Source organism: Pempheris klunzingeri, chromosome 16 (genome assembly GCF_042242105.1).
Source record: "Pempheris klunzingeri isolate RE-2024b chromosome 16, fPemKlu1.hap1, whole genome shotgun sequence".
Taxonomy (NCBI): Eukaryota; Metazoa; Chordata; class Actinopteri; order Acropomatiformes; family Pempheridae; genus Pempheris; species Pempheris klunzingeri.
This window is the reverse complement of record NC_092027.1, coordinates 15,488,916-15,509,645: the sequence shown is the minus strand read 5'-3', so window position 1 is coordinate 15,509,645 and position 20,730 is coordinate 15,488,916. Positions and strand designations below refer to the sequence as shown.

At 43.0% G+C, this 20,730-nt stretch overlaps 1 protein-coding gene across 1 annotated transcript; it reads right to left on the bottom strand.

Moving 5' to 3' along the window:
- Positions 1-1,605: 1,605 nt before the first annotated feature.
- On the bottom strand, positions 1,606-20,259 carry rims3 (regulating synaptic membrane exocytosis 3). Its single transcript, XM_070847024.1, has 6 exons — positions 19,995-20,259; positions 3,449-3,590; positions 3,244-3,356; positions 2,575-2,676; positions 2,322-2,461; positions 1,606-1,818 (listed from the first exon to the last, which is right to left on the bottom strand). The coding sequence occupies exons 1-6, from the start codon at positions 20,257-20,259 to the stop codon at positions 1,606-1,608; spliced, it is 975 nt and encodes a 324-aa protein (XP_070703125.1).
- Between the last annotated feature and the right edge of the window lie 471 nt (positions 20,260-20,730).

The window sequence follows — 20,730 nt, the reverse complement described above, 5'->3', positions numbered from 1 at the left end:
AGAGTGACATATTGCACCTGAAAGTAAAACTACCATATATGGCAGGTTAACAATCACCCTGCTAGCAAAGTAATACTGGCGTACATAGTTGGATATCAAAAAGAACAACGCGTTTGGAATCAATTACATGTTTACACATTTACATCAGGTTTTAGATACAGTCAGTGTGACCAAAGAGAAAGTAGGAGGGTTAAAGGTTGTAGTTGGTACCAGCTGTGTATGCCTGTGTTCGCGAGTCTGGCTGCGACCTGACCAGACGTGGAGAGAGAGAGATAGAGGCAGAGGCTCGCTTGCCACCTCCATCCAGCCGGAAGAGGGTGAAAAAAAAGACGACATCAAAACGTGGAAATCAACAGGAAGTTCAAACAAGTCTAGGTGCTGGTATAAGTAGAGAGAGAGAGTGTGAGACTGTGGCACCCCCTGGATGTGGAACACAAGAACCCCAGACTGGAGCTGGACACGTTTCCTAGAACGCCTTTGTGCTGAGAGGTACAACAGTGCATTTATGCTTTGAAGGTGAAGGCAGGATCAGAAATTTGTTAATCTGCGAATGGGTGGCCGACATTTGTTCTCTTCTTCTGCAGATGCCGATGATAGCGCGCTCCCTGTCACCGAAGCCCCTTATCCTTCTCCCTGACTCTGTGCAGTGCTCTTTTCTCAGGACAGATTGCAAAATAAAGTGGCACTATACTCCTGTTACATTGGTCAAGCTAAATAAAAATATTTAAGCACTTTAAAATGTCTCTACAAAGGGTTGCAAGCAAACATGCAGAATGCAGCCGATACATACATAAACACAAATAAGTATTTTGATATCTATTTATATATATATATGTATATCTATATATAAACTCTGCCCTGTGAAAATTATAGAATAGCAGTGTTGCTACCTCACATAATAGCCATTATGTGAATATCCAAGCCTGTTGCCCAGGTATGTTTATGTGTTTGACCTACGGTTCTCAGCTCATGTGTGTACAATGTATCTTCTTTTTTTTGCATTACATCTAAGTCATTGACTCTGCTACATATCCATACTTTATATTGTATACTAGTTCACCTACTACTTATAGTAATAATAACAACAATAACAATTGCTTTGGTTTTAAAAAATAAAGTTTTTTTTCTTCTTAGTTTGGCATAGAGAGTTTAGAAACTGGCATCAGGATGCCCCTGGGATGAGTCGTGCCACGGAGATCTGGTACTTTGGAATGCAGAATATGGCACCCTGTGGGTTGTCGTGTCGTGTAAAGGACAAGTTGAAATGGGAGGGTGGCAAATGCTACATGTTCTGGCAAATTATATCTAGTTCAAGTTGGATTTGCTTAACGTTTGCTGAACTAAAAACACTGATCGGTGGGTGAGAACATGGACGTGGTGTCTGATGTCCTGTAAAGGATATGGCAGCGCGTCAGTGTATTTGTGTGGATGAGATTGGGTATATTTGCACCTATATGTCAAATGTGTCCTGCACCGATGCACGTGTGTGTGTGTGTGTGCCTACCTGTCTTGCACTTCAAATACAGTCGTTGTGTATATACAGTACGTGTGTCCATGTCTGTGTGACTCAGCCTGTGCCTGTGCATGTGGGTGTCTACTGGGTGTCTAGGTGCACGAGGGGCTGGTGGCGCTCTCCAGGGAGGACTGGGAGAGGCGTCTGGTGAGCGGTCCGATGCTGGGATCTGCCAGAGAGGAGGTAGGGAACAGCTTGTACCAGCCACTGACCGTGGCCGACAGGTCCAAGTCCTCCAGGAGGATCTGGGCCATTCCCATGAAGCACTTGTGGTCCATACGCCCGTAATCCCCCCACACTATTACCTGGAGGTGACATGGGATTAAGTTATACATTATACATTATCACACTAAGCTATGAGTATATGTCGTCAGTGCTTTAAACAGATTACATGACAATATGCATTTCCGCATATTCTAAAGGCCTTTTATCAGCTTCATATGAGTAATAGCATCCTACACAAACACAATACTTTTTGCCACAGTTTTGTTTATTTCACATGACAGATTTCTGTATTTCTGATCATTTGTCTGTGCTTTTCTCACTGATTTGAAGTGAATGGAGCTCATTTAGAAAAGAAAGATGTCACTCACTTACACATACGGGATTTAGTCACAAACTCTTAATAATTAATAATACCTTAAGATATTATTTAGCTATGATTGTTGTATATTCAATCATAATCTTTAGTAGACTTAAAATTCTTTCAGCGGCACTGGAAGATCTTTTAACAGTCAAGAAAACATATTTTGACTCCCAATAAAAATCAAAATGACTGAAAAAGGAAGAAAGTTAAGAAATCTCAAACCTGTAGGACTTTGCCCTGAGGACTCTCATCAAACAACAGAGCCTGCTGGTAGGTGGGGTCCAGAGTCTTCTTCACTACTTTGGTTTTCTTCTTGGCCAAGCACACGCCATTCTCCAGCACATACACCTTCACGTAGGTCGCTGCAGGCCAAGCAACAAAACACAACACAGTCACCTTGGGCCAACATGGGCACACAGAATGACAAAAAGGAGCTAAGTGAATAGTTTTTAACGCTGTAGTAGGTTCAGGGTACCTGGTATGTTCTTGGAGCCTGGTTTAGGGGTCAACCCTCTGGCCTGATTGACCTCCACCTCCAGCTGCCCTCCTCTGTCTACCATGCCTACGTGGACATCCCCTACAGAAGAAAGAAACACATCATGTCAAACAATCCAGTAGAAATCTATACAATCAGATCCAAAATCTCTAAACACTGCAAAGCTTTGGCTCCTTGTGATTGCAATGGCCAGAGTCTAACTGCAGAGGGCGACACAGAGCCGTGAGTCTGTCTTCACAACACAGGAATGGTGGAGCTCGGCACCATACTTAGTTGTTCTTCACAAGCAGTGGCTTTTGCATGAAAGATTCATACCTCATGCAAGAATAACTTCATCCGTGCTGAGTGAATACACTAGTATTGTGCAGTATTTTTAGATGCTGCTGTGCCATATACCAACATTTGGTTTGTATGCTGGTATATGGCTGATCTTCAGTCACCTTATATTCTCAAATCACAGCTTTAATTTCCTATGATTGTCCGGTTGCTAATGAATTTAAGTGGACTGTGATGATATGCTGTTTTGCTGTATTGATGTTCCAACATGAGCGCAAAGAATCTCGTAAAATCTCAGAAAGAATCAAACAATATTAGATGGATTCAAATAAGGGGGGAAAAAGGCATTGTTGGTCTTCACTCTTGTCTTACCCATGGGGGGTGTAGCTAATGTTTGCCGGCCTACAATCTGAGCGGGGCCTAGTCCATCCAGAAAGTCACTGAACTGGCTCTCAGGCCCCAGGCGAGTGGTAGGGAAGACAAACCTGAGAGAGAGGAAACAAAACAATACAGGATGAACACTGTAGATGTAGATGGATGGATGGACGGATGGACAGACTGCTGATGGGATACTCACGTTCCATCCGAGCTGTTTGAGTTGGTGCTGCCGTCGGTTGAGTCCTTGCTGCCCTGCCGTGTCACTCGGTTCCTCATCTCCACGGCGATGCCGGTCTCCGTGCTCCGCCGGATGGTGCTGCGAAGCTTCTTTGTCCCACCGTCTGAAAAACACAGAGGTCACAGCTCTTGCGTTGAGTCGCCCTATTTCTGCCTGATAACCCACCGCGTAGAGCAATCAGAGGAAGTCGTAGAGCTGTCTGACAAAGCAGTCAGGGATTACACAGCACCAGCACCTACACGCTGGCTGTACATTTCGGCGCCAATAGGTGTTATGAGAAGATCTGTACCACTACATATCTTAATGTTTCCTCTCAAGAGATTTATATGAGGTCTCTCAGCTACCATGTTTATTAAAAAAAACAAACAAAACAGGCAGAGTATGGATGTTTCTGTTGAACTTTTTCATGTCTGTGAGATGGCCTGTACAAGAAATATCCACAATGTTTGCTTTTTTAAAACGACTCCCTAGAAAGACGGATAAATTCCTGTTGGCCTTGAGAACACCCGTCTCACCACTATTTATTTTGAAGCAAGTTCACTCAGGCAAGAAGGCAATCTCACCTAATTTCCACTGAGACGTCCCTGCACTATTGGAAAATCTCTCCACTTCGCAGGTATTACTACAGACCATTTCAAACACACGAGGCCTGTTTTATAATGGCTGCTGTGAGTAGGGGGCAATAAGCTTTTAGCGGGGTCCTGAGCCTGACTTGTGAGGTAGAAACATGCACAAATTGTCATCTTAAGGAATGTTGTGAGCGGCGGGGCAGAAAGACACTGAGCTGAGGGTGTGTGTGTGTGTGTGTCTGTCTGTGTGTATGGGGGGGGGGTTTAGGCTTTACAGCAGCTCTGCTGACGCTATGAGAACAGCAGTGAGCTGTAGAGCTGCTAACCCTAGAAGAAGCTTTCAGAGCATCATCCCCTGTAATGACACTGTATCTCTGTGTGACTTGACATGCTGAGCTCAGAGTAGCAGGGCGCAGGCGAATTGATTTGGGCGCAGGGTATAACATGTCAGGCTGCACACTCATGCAGTTTTAGCAGACAACCCTTCTGTTACTACGACCTTTTCCTCATTCTCAGGGTCCAAAAAGGCAAAGCGTCTCACCAGTGGAGTTCAGAGGACTTTATACAGACCTGCAAAAACACACACTAATACACCTATACTATCTCCTGACAATTTATAGACCAAATATTCAAGAACTTATCACATAGGAGTCATCGATTACATTTATGTATGGGTCTGCACACACTGATTATGTATACTACAGGAAGATGCTAACTGTCATTTGTATTTAGTTTATATTAAAACATTAAAAACTAAAAGATGGCAGTAGTAGGGAAGTCCACATCTGTAAACAGCAGAGCAAAATAAAAGCTCATACTTAACACAATAATCTAAAGAGACACGAGCACATATTCACACACAAACATCATGCTGACAGCAGACAGCACTAGCGTCTGTACATTCACACCTCCGTGCAACATTTACGCTCCGAACACACGGCGTCTGCACGTGAAGCAGTCTGGGCTACAGTGTGACGCTTCAGTCAGGAGGATAACAAGAGGATGACAAAGCTGCTGTGAGTCGTCATGTCAGCAAAGCTTGTTTTATAAAGATGACTACAAAGTCTGATTTCTGGGACTTCCCTTTGACAGGGGCTTTCTAGGTTGCACATTTTTAAAAATCCTTCAGCAGGGATTTAAATTCTTGAAAAAGTCTTACAGCGTTCACAGACTTCTCTAAGTTTCTCCCTTCAAGGTAGAGGTAAATCACTGGTTAACAAATCAGAAACGCAAGGAACAAATTGACTTTGTCTGTTTTTCCTCTGTTTCAGTGCAGCATCCATGCAGCTCATTATGACTGCAGCTGCAGTTGCTGTAGAAACTCGTACATCTCTCCTCTATAGGAGGCCAGATAGCTGAAGGGTGCAGTGAAGTCACCAAAGGAGACTTTTAACAAGCAGTTGCTTGTTGTTGCCAGTTAAGCGAACACCCAGGTAAAGCCGCACCACTTCATTAGCTTGAGCAACTTCAAGCTCATTAAGCATCCTCACTGTGCACATCTCATCGCCATGACAACCACAGACACCCCGCATCATCACCATCACTATGGAGATAAACAGATAGCAAACAAAGCCACTTGGTAAGACTTTGGGGGGCTAAAAGGAGGAGATATAAGAAGAGGAGAGAAGGCTTAGGAGGGCAGATGAGGAGTTAAACAGAAGAGAGAGGACAAGGAGATGTGTTGAGGAGAAATGGGTGGAGAGGAAGATGAGAATGATGGGGTCCCATGGGTGGTGGAGATGAGGAGAGGGGTGCTGCCTTCTGCTGCCTTCTATTTATAATCCTGCAGTCAAGAATATTTCCAACAGACAGTGTGTGTGTGTGAGAGAGAGAGAGACAGAGAGAGAGAGAGAGAGAGAAAGTGTGTGTGTGTGTGTGTGTGTGTGTGTGTTTGCAGCATCACACCCAGACAAACGCCATGTATTCCTGCTGCCATGACAACCCCCGCCCTCGGATCTGGACCCAGACAATGCCACCTGAGACAACTGGCGCCATGGCGACAGGCTCATCCCCCATCACTTCTTTTTTTTTTTTTTTTAATTAATCTATCATGGCAACATTTCACTGAAACTCCTGCACTTTGGACTAAAACACATGACCAGCATCATCACTGCAACAGTCACCTGAACTGTCTGTGCTTTGCTCCAAACTGACCCATACAGGCCTGCTGCTCAGCAACACAGTGTTTGATATTGTTATCTAAACATATTTAGGTTACAAATGTGCACAATCTAAGTATAATGATAGTCAAATGTGTCTGTAATGTTGGCAAATGTGTCAAAAAAAACCCACTAAGGAGTGAGTTCACACACACACAAGTGGGACATCTCCACTGTAGCCCCGGCTCTGAACGATCAAGTAGCTATTCATTTAACTTCATATCCACACTTGTTACTCATTTGTCGCCCGGCCCCTCCTCTCTCATCACAACAGCCGCCTCCCAACAGCAGTGATCTCTTCCTTCCTATTTAATCCCCTCCTCCTCGTCTGCGCTTTCCCTCCATTCGTTTCCATGGCAATGCCGTCTGCATTGCACCAAGAGCCCCGGCCGGCGTGTTCGCTCATAAGCCTTTCCCCTCTCTCTGTGTGTCTTTCTCCGCTCGCGTTGTCCTCTCCATGAGTCTCACTCTTTAATCAGCCACCACTTCTGTCTCTCTCCCTCCGTCTTTAAATCTCATCCCCCAGTGCACTTCTTTCTTTCTTTCTTTTCATTGCTGCTCTTTATCTCCAGCTCTTTGTTTGCTTGGCGCCTCTCTTCTCATCCTTGCTCCACTTTTCCTATGAGCCGATTCCTTTGTTGTATATACTTTATCTGCATTTCCAAATTTGATTTTCTCTTTTTCTGGTAGTTCCCCCCCTTTTTTTGGTCACTGTCCATCTTTATCACACAACTATTAGCTCTTTTCCTGGTCCATCCCATCTAAATTGTTTAGCATGTTCTCGTCTCCCTCTGTTGAACTAACTTTGTTACACAGTGGTAACGTCCAATATACACACATCCTTAGGTAGTCATGACATATATGTTGTTTGAGCAGCTAAAATTACATAAGCTGTTGTGCTTTACCGTGCTCTAGGAGAGGGGTTCTGGGTCTTTGTGTGCTACAAGGATGTTAAAACTGTCTCCTGTTGGCTTCGCTATGAGTAATACCTCATCCCCGAAGACACACTCATGGAAAAGTGCAGCACTGGGAGCAGTCGCGCACTCAAAACTTTGTTTGTGTGTGCAAAAACCAAGGCGTACGTTGAAGCTACTTATGCAAGCCACGTTTGATAATCATGATAATGCAGGATCAAGTCACAGGGAAGATGATTAAGATGACTGGAAAGACAGAAATGGAAAGAATTAACAGCTTCAGTGGAGAGAATTAATAGCAGGGAGGGAAATAAAGAAAGGTGGGATCACTGGAAACGCCAACAATGCAAAAAAGAGCCATACACTGTTACTGCATGCACACATGATATATAGCCCCTGTGTGTGTGTGTGTGTGTGTGTGTGTGTGTGTGTGTGTGTGTGTGTGTGCGTGCATGTGTGCGTGTGTGCTCAGAGGATCATTAAAGCTGCTCTGACATTTGGAGAGAACACTGATGAAGCCTTTCTCATTATATGCTGTAATATAGAATGCTGTTTTTAGACTCCCTGGCTGCGTCGACATGCCTATTGGATGCACCAGTGACGGCAACGATCCGCCATGCATAGCAACAGTAACCAAGCATGGGTGTTGGAGACAGAAGATCTGTTGTGGTATCTTTACTGCTGGACCCCTGCTAAATTTGGACAAAAGGAAGATTCGAGGTAGACTCTTCAGTAAGAGATTATATATATATAATCTGTGATTCAGAGCTATTTTCATATATAACACAGTTACATAAGATTATAGGCAGTGATTCAGTGGTTAACACAGTATGAAGCTAGATGCTAAAGTGTGATTATCTTACAAAGCTTGAGATTCATAGTACTTTCAAGGAAGTTTAAACAAATGACATTAAACACTATGCAGAGTTCATTGGTTTTACCCTTCAGGACATCCCTGGTTGAAACATACATCAACCCTCTAATCATACTGGTGTGAAAAAGCAGCAGCATTGTTTGTTTCAGAGTTTTGCTCAAAGGCACTACATCAGCCCGAGGAGACTCATTCATAGCACCAAAACAAAGTTATGCCTCCAGTCCAGCTTGTAGAACATTTAAAGGCCCCAAAAATGTATTTTCTCAATTAGCATTTTACTATGGCTGATGGGATCCTCCATTAACAGACAACTTCATACCAAAGTTTTAAAAGTTTTTGTTGTTTTACATGACAGATTTCTGTATTTCTGCTTTTTCTGTGCTTCTGTCACTGGTTTGATGTGGGCGTGGCTTAATTAGAAAAACTGATGTCACAGAGTTAAGTGCTCAAATCAGGATTTAGCAATATTTGAATTCAAATGTGATGACAGTTGGGTCGGTTGTGTGGTAGAGGACAAACAACTCTGTCCAAACTACACCCACTCAGTCCTGAGCAGGTCAACTTTTTTAGTTGTGTAGTTTTTGTGTTTTGTTTTTTAGGGTGTAGCTGGAGACAGAAGGCTACACTGAGCTTAGTTTACTGGAAACAAGGGGACACAGTTAGCCTCTCTCTCTCCCGTGGGTTATAAAATCCAACTACCAGCCAGGCTCAATAATTAGATCAATAAACCTTCTCATCTCACACTCTGCAAGAAAATGTAATCTGTAAGGCTAATAACAATAACTTGTGAATCTTATCATGTGTGTCTTTGGTTGTATTTATGCCTGTGTGCAGCTGCTTTTTTTCCCCAGCTGCTGTGTGTGTTTTGTCTTTGTAGTTCAACCATTTATGAGATGCTGCCAGCCGCTCCACTTTTCTAAGACAGTAATTTAACTCTAACAGAGCATGCAAAAACAAATAAATGTGGCAGGGAGTTAAGTGTTGCCTGGTAAGCAATAAGTGTTACTCTCTCTTTAATGATAATGCATGGGCGTTAAGCAAAACTAATCTCCCGTGTTGTCTTTGTGTTTGTGTTTGCACTGTCAGTGTGTCACATTAACAGCTCAGACAGGGACATAAGCCAGGGAATGGACATTACAAAGGCGATTAGCCTTCTTCAGCACCATGTTGCATAGGAAATGATTTCTTCAAATCTACAACCTTCATGTATGGCAGGATGTCTGTCAGGGAGTTAATATGCCACACGGGCTCCCGTCTAATGACAATTAATTACAGTCAGGAAAAGAGTAACCTAATTCAGATGTAATTTCCTCCTGATAGCTCTGTGGCCGACGGGCCTGAATGGTTTATAGGGAAGATGCAGAAGAGATGAAACAGATGACAATTTTCAAATGTTTCCCAAAACCATCGGTTGCACTGAACATAATGCTCCACTAACATACGTAGTGAGATGTAGAGAGAACAGAACAAAAGCTTGCACACTGCAAAGAAATTGTTAACCTCAGCAAAATGTTTTGTTTAAGTCTTAAAATCAAAATCCTGCCAGTGGAAGACAAGATATTTTCATTTCCTTCTGATCTAATTGAACTCTTTTTCAAGTAACAATGTCACAGTAACAGTATTTTCACTCAAAGCAGCAGAATAATGAAGCCGATTTCATTTTGCATGAAGAAAATTACACGCAGGTCATGAAAACTCCCCAGACAACTCGACTTACATTGAGCAGAAGGGAAATTATCTCACCATCTTGGCAGCTTTGTGCTGTCTGATTTAAGAGAAAATGACATTTTGAGTCTCACAGCTAAACAAAATCTCTTAGTCGATGTTTCCTGCAGTGCAGCAGCAGCCTCCCCGTGCCATGGCACAGATTTAGAAAACAACCTGTATGTTCACATTGGCTGAGAAGGAACTGTTGGCTGTGTGTGTGTGTGTGTGTGTGTGTGTGTGTGTGTGTTGCTCCTCTGCACCAAAAGCAGCTCTCCAGTCCACCTTTTCTTTCACAGTACCAGACGGCAGATGGCAGCAGGCTTGTGTACGTAGAGTGAAAGTGTGTTTACAGCACTCAATGTCGAGAGGAGTGGTAATGACACTGTGATTACAGGTCTTTTACACACAGACGTTTATACAGCAAACACACACAACATAATGACTCACCTCACACACTTTTGCGCTCAATGACATTTTACTGCCTGTTTAAGCCTTGCTGGGGTGCCCATAAGTGCTCTTGCTCATTTCCATCCAGGGTTGCTAAGTCTGAGCGCTCTTACTGTATCAGTGCGGGATGCCAGATCGAACAAAAGCCTCCGGAATGTATGAGAAATAAATAAACTAAATGGGCAATGCTGAAGCCTCAACACTCTAACACAGAGTGTGTATAAGAAGTGGACGTAGCCACTGTGACGTCACCCGTTTTGAAGCTTTGAGTTTCACTTTGCAAGCGTCGCCATATTGGTTTCATGGCCCTTGCCATCTTTGGAACCAGAAGTAACGTTCGTCAGTCACAATGGAGTCCCGCCCGAGAGCATACCCTGCTTTATCGTCCATTTTCCTCTAAATGGGACCATAATTTACTAAAAGAGCATCATGCTGAATTAAAGAATACTTAAAACTAGCGATTGAGACCATAAACCCGTTGGGAAAGTATTTAGTGAGGTAATAAATCAAGTGAGAAGCAGGCTCATTTTCTCATAGTCTTCCATTCATTCAGACTTCCTTTTGCAACCAGCAGAGTCGCCCCCTGTTGGACGTTAGAAAGAATGCACGTTTAAGGCACTTCAGCATTGGCTTCACTTTTCACGTCCACTCCTTTTACACAGACTATGCACTCTAAGCATGATAAAGCTGCTTGTACATGCAAGTGCCCTAACGCGCTGGAACTTGTTGATCACATTGGTACTGGACAGACCCAGGCTAGCCGTTTTCCCCCGTTTCCAGTCTTTGTGCTAAGCTAAGCTAACTGCTACTGGCGGTAGCTACATATCTACATACAGACATTAGTCCTGTTCGCCCTGAGTTGGACTGTTTTTTCAAATTCCACTCATGTCCGCACCCACTGACATTCAGACCACTCCTGCTCTCACAATGGAGTTCCATTGATTTTGTGTCTTTTCCCATCCAGTGGTGAACATTTTACTTTACTTGTACTAGTAAAGATATGCATACCTGTAAATAACATAAGAAAATTAGGTTCTCCTCCTCTGCATTTACACAAACGCTTTGATTTGATGTTAGTTGATCATTTGGCCAAATGGTTGTTTGGTCATTATTCGCCTCCATAACTTATATGTGTATCCATGGCAACGCCAGTGAGCCCAGGTTTAGTCTCGTTCATAGCAGAGGCTGTTCTTGCTAAGTGTCCCACCTGTTCACGTGGTGCTTATTCTTAATAAACCAAGTGCTTATTTCAAGACCATGTATCATTGACGCCCACATAAAAGAAAATAATTTCTACAATTCTGAACCTGCTTCTTATTTTCCCACAACCCACTGTGTAAAATTTGCATTGGGTCTCATTGCCACTGGAGCCCTATAGTCTTATGCAACTCTCAGCAAATAAACATATTTTCAAATTATTTTGCGACACTTAACAGATAAAATGGCATAAGATTGCAGGTACACTTTACAACCAAGTGTGAACTATTCTTAGGGTAAGTTCACACTTGGTTGAAAGGCAATGTTTTACATGCAGGAGCAAGGTGCACACACACATTCTTACACACACAGTAGAAGGTACACAGGTACAAAAAAAGACAGATTCACAGCTGAATGGTTCACCAATCTGTCTGGCTAAGAATAGAGCATGGACCACGGAGGAGCCGGTGGGCGAGATTGAGAAAACATGATAGACGTTCTGAGTGAAAGTGAGAGCAAGAAGGATGCAGATGAAGGGAGGAGAGAAAAAGGAGATGGAAAATTAAGATGTCAGCAAGCTGGAGGAAACACAAAGCGGGCAACAGGGGAGTATGGGCAAGTGGAGGGATGAGAAACAGCGAGGGGAGAGAAAGTGATCACCAGTCAGCTTAGCCGGTGTTTGGTAGCCTCTAAAAGCACCAGTGGGGGAGAGAAAGCTTTTAGAGACACGAGTAAGGTTTCAGTTTGTGCGTGTCAGGAGAGCCAGGGACTCAATATGAGGTGGTGGAGCAGGAGGTGGGGTGAGGGAGGCAACAGAGCAGCGGTCTCACCTGAAATAGCAACTCAAAAGACACAAGGACGATTTTTCAATTAGTCACTGTGAATATGAATAGTTATCATGTGCAGTCATCCTGTGAAATAGCTATTATTATGAAAGGGCCGGGGACTCAACAACTCCCATTGTTACGACTCTGACGGCTCATAACTTTTTACCCACTATTGCTCACTTTGTTCACAAGCTTTTTCTGAGCTTGTCTTGATATGTAAGAATTTCTCTTCAGGGGTGAATTTTCCCTCGAAGGATGTGATCACCGTAAGCTTTCCAAAATGTCTGCCAAAATTCCTAAAGTGTGCTTCCTAGCTGTGACTCAGAAACAGAGCTAGAAGTAGGGCATGAGTGAGTCACCCCGAAAACACCCTGAGTACTAAAATGCCAGGTCTATACTCTGGTCCACTGTGACACAGGCTAGAAGACGCGTAAGAGGCCAACTGTTATTAACCAGTGGACATACCAGTCTGAGACCTTTCACTGTGTTAGTGTTGGATTTCTTTCACTTCCTGATCACTGCCACGTGCTTACATATCACAGACTGCTGTGAAAAGGATTGTTAAGATACAGCAACATCCTGAGCCAACAAAAATGAGGCACAATAATAAGGGAGAAAAGAAGCTGGAGTACAAAATAAAGCTTACTATAATCAGAGAGGGAGATTTTCAGCTACAGTATATATTTCTAGTGTTACATAAGTGACAGTGACTACAGAGACAATCTGCTCATACATGGCATAACAGTGCTTAGAGAACAGTTTGTGTCTAGAACTGATATCAGTGCATTTTACTTATTTTGGAACAGAAACAGAGACTGTTTCTGAAATGTTATCCATAGCTATCTCCCATCTGCATCACATCAGCCTGTACTGCAGAGCTATTTCAATGTGGGGGAGCAAAATGTTCGCATTGCAAGTCCTCAGGAAACTACAAAGACCTTTTATGTACACTGTAGTTCAGGCAAACTCATCAAAGCAGAGCTTTAGCCAAACATTGCCCTGTTTTACACAGCATCAGCACTGATGCTGACATGTACAGAAGAATAACACAAACTATGGGGGCAGTTTTTCAGTATAACGCTAACTGGCGAACAGATTTATTCGCAAAATTAGATTGTCTTTGGCACACTTACGTAATGGTACACTTGTAAACAGTAGCTGACAACTGTTTCATTAATCAAAATGTTCTATGAAAGTACCAAAAACATTGGCTACTGAACCAAACAAGCAGGAACCGGCTAATATCACAACCCTGCACGCTTTGAACTTAGCAAATGTAGCACAGGCTAAATTAGCTGTCAGCGAAACATGCACAACAATGATCTAAAAGTTTCATAGATTCTCTTGTGCCCTGGTATTAAATCATTTTCATACTCAGGTAAATGAAATGTGTGTTATCTTATTGAAATATAAAAAAGAAGTTGAGTCAGAGGTATGGGAAAAGGAGTTTCTTAACATGACAATGGTAAAAGCCCTTTCACATATCTTCACTCCCTGGTTGGAGCTGGAAACCGTCAGCAAGCTCAGAGTTATTTGTCAGACAACAGTACACCCAGAAATGCGGTTGCTATTGGTCTCAGAATAAAGTTGGAATCAATTTAATAAGCAAACTAACAAGTATTCTCTTCCAGTCTCAGGCATTTTTCCTTTCCTCTGTCTCTGTTTCTTTTCTGCGTCTCTGGTGTACTTCCAACAATTTCTGCAGAACCACAGAAATAAACTCAGGGAGATTTACTGTATATGAAGAATATTTAAAGGAATTGAAAAGTGAAGCTGAGAAAAGAAGAGGAGGGGTGTCGAGTGGGTTGAGAGAGCTAAATGGAGCAGAAAATAGTGAGGTGATTGAGTGTGAATGTGCACCAGCCAAACACACACACACACACACACACACGCACACACGCACATATATATAAACTAGAGGGTGGCTCGGTGCTGAAGCCTTTCACTGGGACACTCACCAAAAACACCACACACAAAACAGACACACATCCACGCCTGGTTTCCTTTAATCTAACTCTCCTGGTGCACTGCATCTCATCAGTGGCGCTTGTTTCTCTGCAAGCCGCGTCCCTCTGTGCAGACTGACAGTGTACTGGGAGCCGCTCTGCTGGCTCTGTTTTCACAGTCATGGATAAACCTGCTCAAAAGATAAGACTGTGTTCAGCAGAGGAGTGACTCACCCATTAAACCTGGGAAACCGTTTGGGTTTGTGTGTGTGTGTGTGTGTGTGTGTGTGTGTGTGTGTGTGCGCGTGTGTGCGCACGCACTTCTGTGTGATACTAATAATAGAAGGTAATACACAGAACACAGACAGAACCAAAATGCCATCCGCAACACTTGCCTGTTACAAAACCCAGAATAATGAGACAATAACACAGTGGGAGTCGGGGCTATGAATGGAATAACACGAGGAAAACTGAGATACATATTTCAAGAAAAACATACACCACATCTGTAGGAACACATGGAAATAGTGTCAAAGACATAGAATCTAAAAATGGAAGCACACCTTATACAACAACACCACTTTTATGAAGTGTACTGTACATCGTGGAAGGAATTTATCTAACCTCATCTCCTATGTTACCTGTAATTCTGTTAGTGTTCATGGGGTTTTTGTCTCTAACCTACATCCCCTGTCTTTCATGCTGTAATCAAACTTTAAAATTTTCACTCACATAGTTATCTTTGGCACACAAGTGCAGACAAGTCAGGACTACAGATGTGGCACAATATAATGCTATAAAAAGTGAACATATTGAGATTCTGTTTTGTTTGGAAACACCAGAGGGCACAATCAAATGGCGGGCATATTAACACCAAGAACCGTCAAAGGTCTCAGCTGCCGTCTGAAAATGTCGACGAATCTGCAGACTTCAAAAATGTCCTTGTCCTGCTCCATCTAAAACTTGTGAAGATATTCAGCTGTGATTTGTGGCCAGTTGACACGTGCAGAATGCTGTGTCAATCACTTCAGACATTTACATATTTACTCTCTGCATTCAGGTGTCTGAGCTGGCGCAGAATTGTGAAGAGCGAGACAGCCAAGATGAACTTAACTCGAGGTGGAAGGCTCAACATGTTGCCAAGGAATGACAGCAGGAGCTCACTGTATCCTTGTGCCTTACAAGAGGAGTAATAGTTGGTTTTCATTCTAAATTTTCTACAAATATTGTGAATGTTTGGCACACCCCTAATGGTGACTACTGTAAAAGGTCAGATCACTGGATGGGGATCACCCCGAAACTGCCGAAAGTTTAAGAACTTTATCAACATCTGAGGAGGGGAACAGCGACATTATGAAACAGAAAACCGCAATTTCTCTATTTTCCAGAGGATGCAACACTTGCCTTATTCTGCAGTTTCAAAATGTCGCTGGAAATTATGTTATTTTGAAAATAACATGCAATTCTTGCTCGGACAAGTCTGCGAAAACACTTCCTTGCTTGCGTAAGAGCTTACCGGGGTGGATTCTGCTGATAGTCGTAAATTGACTGCAATTGCAGGATTGAGGGCAGCTAGAGCAGACCCTGCAGAAACTCTGACACAATAACAGCAGCGTAACCACATTACCTCCTAATAGCTCTTTCATGGTGAGATGCTGACATATACCCCCACTGTCTACGTTCACTTTGTCTTTTTTTGTGTGTGTCTCTATCACCTCGGTGTTTGTTCAGTCACTTTCTGTGTTCCCATTTATTAGTCCACTGTAAATCTTATTTAAAGTGGAAAAATAAGCAATATAGGCAGATGTTTGGTCACCAGATAGAGGAATGCTTATGATCTGACCTTAAAAGTCATAAAAAGGGTGCTGCTACTTTAAAACAATGACTAAAAAAACAGAGCAAAGGCAGTTAATAGATTTTCCTGTGTGTGCTTTTAGGTGCACTTTGCCATCAACACAACATGTAAGTTATTCAATGATATCAGGTGTCAATCAATTAATCATTGACCCCAAGACACATAAACAGTTGGTCTTTTGTTTTGCAGAATGCGATCCATTTACTTTTCCTAATTCTGCATCCAGAGTACAAATTACTTCCCTCACATGTTCCCTCTTCTCTGGGGACCGACTCAACCTGTGGCTTATCGGCTGTTAGGTGACCAACTGAGCGAAGCAGGGGGCCGACACCTGGGCCGACCCCCCCCCGCAATCAGACAATCGATGCATGTGTCACTGGGAACATGGAGCAGTTGACTAGATTGGGCTGTTAATGATCGCCAGAAAGGAACGGAGTGAGGGACCCTAATCGAACTTGACCAGGCGAGGAGGGAATGTTTGCCTGTCGCTCAATCCGTCTGGCTGGGTCACCCAAATAATTATATGCACCTATTTTTGCCTCTAGCTGGTGTGAATTATGAGGTAGGGAAAAACAACAGATTAGGATAACCTATTTCTGCCTGAGTGGGTCATTGAGTAAACAGCCTTGTTTGTCTCCAGGAACAGGTTTCCAGCCTGAAGCTTAGAGAGTTGTGTCATATTGTTATATAACGGCCAATTCCTTGCAGGGCTGCAGCATAGATTTTACTAAAACTATTCACGTAAAATACCTGGATTGTGATAAAAAAAAATTTGAGCATACCTGAGAGTGTTTCAAGTAGCGATGCACCAATCCCACTTTTTCTCCCCTGATACTGATAACAATCCCTAAACTCTACCAATGAGAAGTACAGATCCAATATCAATGCCATTTTTTCCCAAATTTAACATCTGTTTAAAACGCTAGTAACCAGAACATACCATGGCTCCTCTGTAGTGCTTTTTATTCCTACAGCTAAAAGTTTGATGATATTGAAGATATACCATCCCGTCATCATTTGGGAGCAGCTGTTCTTCACTGAACTTCATTGAATAAAACCATGTTACTGCATTCAAAATGACCTTCTGACAAAAAGTGGAAAAAATGCACTACAGTGAGACAATCACTGGTCCCCTTAGCTAACCTCAAAGTGTCTCAATAAAGGCCGAGCACTGCCCTAAGCATTAAAATACCTTTATAGTGAAGCACATCCAGGACATGAGTAAGAGCAGTAGCTTAAGGCATCAAAATGAGCTCAATGCAACAAATGAACAGAGAAGTAGACATTTTGGTATTTAGTGTGGACCAGTCACGTCTGGCTTATACCTGATACTAAGGTCTATCTCATGTATGAGGTATGTTTTGGAAATACCTCTCAAAACCTGTTGTGGCCAACACAGCAAGAAACCGCCACTGCAGGAGCTGAAGATGATGCAGTTACAGTAAGGAGAGACGCGGTATGGATGGAAGAGGAAGAAGCAACGCGCAATACTGTGATTTTGTTCCAGGCGCGATGTGTTCCTCTGGCAGCTGAGAACATCTAAATTTAGACACACCCCTCGTCTCCCCTTCCTCTCCTCTACATCCTCAGCCCCTCCTAGCCTCCTAATCCACACTTTCCCCTCTATTGTGCTCTCCTCATCACCGCGAACGCAGAGACATGAAAGCCCCTGTGGTGAAAATATCGACAGCTCTCTCTCTGCGTCAGACAAGTGTCAGCTGTGCATGAGTGCGCAGTGTGTGTGTGTGTGTGCACGCGTGTGTGTGTGCACGCGTGTGTGTGTGTGTGTGTGTGTGTGTGTGTGTGTGTGTGCACTGAATACAGGAGCAACAGCCGTCTCAATCTGATGGGTGCCAAAAACAAGTAATGATACACCATAATGATACAGGATTTATGTGAGTGTGTGTGTGTGCATGTGAATGACAGTGTGTGTGTTCCTCTGTACGTTAGCCATATGGTGACCATGTGAGAGCTGGCGTGAGAACATGTATGAAATCAATTCACACATTTCTTTTTTCCAACTTTTTTTTTTTTTTTAGCATCACGCTTTCATTTGCACTCTCCTCAAAAATGGTCTCTTGTCTTCTCACTTCTCGTGCGTTCACCCATCAAGTTCACAGCTCCCATTTAAGAGAGTCAGCGAGAAGAACAAACCTGACTGGTCTTTTACTTAATGAAATCACAGACCGCTTAAGAAGTGTACCACAGGACAAAAGCTCTGAGAGGAGATCATTAAGGAGAGGACAGCACTGTTTTGGCTGCCAGGAAGGACACAAGCAAAAACTGTCCATTTGTAAAAAATTTGCATTGAATGTTTCGCCTGATTCAAATTCTAATTTATTTATCTTTTGATAAGAATTTTTCTAATCTCAGTCATAACTTTGTTAGAAATATTACACTGTCTTCAGATTCTGTTAAGACACCATTAATATTGATGTTGAGTCATAATTTTATAATTTCTTTTTTGAATGTTTGACTTCACTTTTACAGACTGCCGTAATTATAGTGTTTTGTTCAATAATATAATGTCGCCGGGACGCGTCGTTCTTTACTTTCTTTACATTGACAATCATAAAATAAGTCTTGAGCTTTATTGTGTCACCCTTGACATTTTTCTAGCTGTGATTTAGTGCTAGTGCTAGCCATTATTTCCATCAGCGATTAATCTGATGATTGTTTTCTCTTGTTGTCTTTAATCTAGAAAATATCAGAAAATAGTGAAAACCTCCTCAAATATCTTTTTTTTCCTGACCAACACTCTCAAACAAAAAGATATTCAGTTTAACATCACAGAATTTCATTTTTGAAAGGAAGGAAATGTATAATGTACACTATCATTTTGATATTGGTACAGAAAACTCTAAAGGTACCCGGCCTGCTACACAAAGCGGAAATCAAGAACCCTCAGATCTCGTTATAAGACTGAACGTTCACACACACATACTGTACAAGCACAAAGCGAGCAGCCACAGACACATGCTGACGCTGTTCTGCAAAGGTTACAGTTCAATGTACTGGAAGGAGAAACAGAACGTGCTAAGAGGATGTTGGGAGATGAAAAGGCGTTTGTTATCGACAGACAGAGGAGTGAAGAAAGCATTGAGTTGCGCTGAAATGAGTTGCATCCCCTTTCTGCCTTTACCAAGCACCGGCATGTGACATGTTTTTCCCGTTTCCCACCAGGAGTGAGAGTGTTTGTGTTCGCAGCTGCACAATATCTGTAATTATACCCCACAGGACACATATAAGACTGTAGCGTCCCTATCATTGCCATACAGCCACTGAGCACGCTGGCTGCTACTGCTGCAAGCCGCTTCCACAGAATGCTCACTGTAATGTTGCAGGCTTTTTAAAAAGGGCTCATTACAATGATAACACCAAAACACCACAAAAGGTAAAGCCAGTGAGAGCTTGTTGAATAAGATATTATTATAACAGAGGCAGCGCGCCACCAAATACTCTTTGGAGTGGATTATGCTAATGTTATTGAGCGTGCACTAAAACAATCACTGTTCTGTTAGACCTGTGTTAGCATCCGTTTGACAATTCAACTGCAGCGGGAAAGCATTTAATAATTTTAAAGGCATGTGGAATATTTTTAAATGTTAAAGCCAGGCCAAGGGGGCACAGGTGACTAAAAGTCTTACTTATTAAAAATGTAATATATAATATTAAAAAATATTACAGTTTGCAGCTTTGCATCTTAAGCCAAATCAAAAATACAGATTGACACTTTAATCATAGAGGGTGGGCAGAAGGGAAAAAGGACAAAGAAGGAGGAAAACAGTGGAAGAATCAGAAGAAGAATCAGAAGAGGGGAAGGAGAGAAGAAAGGAAGGTGAGATGGACAAAAGGAGTTGGAAGTCGCACTGGTCTAGCTGAAATGATGTGAATGGAAAAAGAAGAAAAAATGTCTGGGATTGAGAGAACTGAATGAAAGAAATGTGGCTCAAGAGTCATGTAAAGGAAAGATAGAAAGAAGTGTGTGTATAAAATCAAACTGTAAACTGACCTTGCTGGTTGAGCTGCTGCGTGCTCTTGCTCCACTGCGACAACCCCACGATGGCCACCATCTTGGCACCCAGACTGGAGCGCCGCTTCTTGTTGCCAGCCAGTGAAGTGGAGTCCGGGCCCCCGCTGCCGGGACTCTTCTCCAGGTTGTACATGGCCCCCGAGATGCTGGAGGAGCGCACCACGTTCCGGGCCGCCGCACTCAGCCCGCTAAGGCCGCTCATCCCGCCCGGGCTGGGCACCTCCACGGAGCTGCTGAGCATCATGGTCCTGCTGGACTGGAGGGCCGATGGGCTGGGGGAAAGTTGGAGCGGGGCTGAGGAAGGCAACAGAAAAGGACGATAAGGTGAAGGTAGACGCAGAGGAGAGAGGTTGAAGGTGGGAGGGACAGAGCGGCACAAGTAGAAGGACGTCTTGTCTGAGGAAATTCAGAATAATAGCTTGTCTTACAGCTGCAGCAGCTCCCCGAGGCTGAAGGACACCGAGTTTAAATTACAACCACAGTTTGGTTTTCAATTAAATTCCCCACTTATTGCAAAGACAGCAGAAATTACTTCCTGCCCCATAAAAGACAAAAGTGAAAAGCTCGGAAAAGTCTTTTTGATCTCCAACAGTTTTGCAAACTGCAAAAACAAAGAGCCCAAAGGTCAGCAGATGAGGACAGTGCAGATGGCAGCAGACTGTTCAAGTGAGTGAAGAAATATCTCAAGTCACACACACAAACATGCACAAATGTC

Bases quoted from the DNA above. Each gene is read 5' to 3' on its own strand.
- rims3 (XM_070847024.1), bottom strand. From the start codon at position 20,259: ATGATGCTCAGCAGCTCCGTGGAGGTGCCCAGCCCGGGCGGGATGAGC. The intron at 3,591-19,994 runs GTCAGTTTACAG...TGTGTTTTTCAG, and splicing joins GCAGCAGCTCAACCAGCAAG to ACGGTGGGACAAAGAAGCTT. The intron at 2,677-3,243 runs GTAAGACAAGAG...TTTCTTCTGTAG, and splicing joins ATTAGCTACACCCCCCATGG to GGGATGTCCACGTAGGCATG.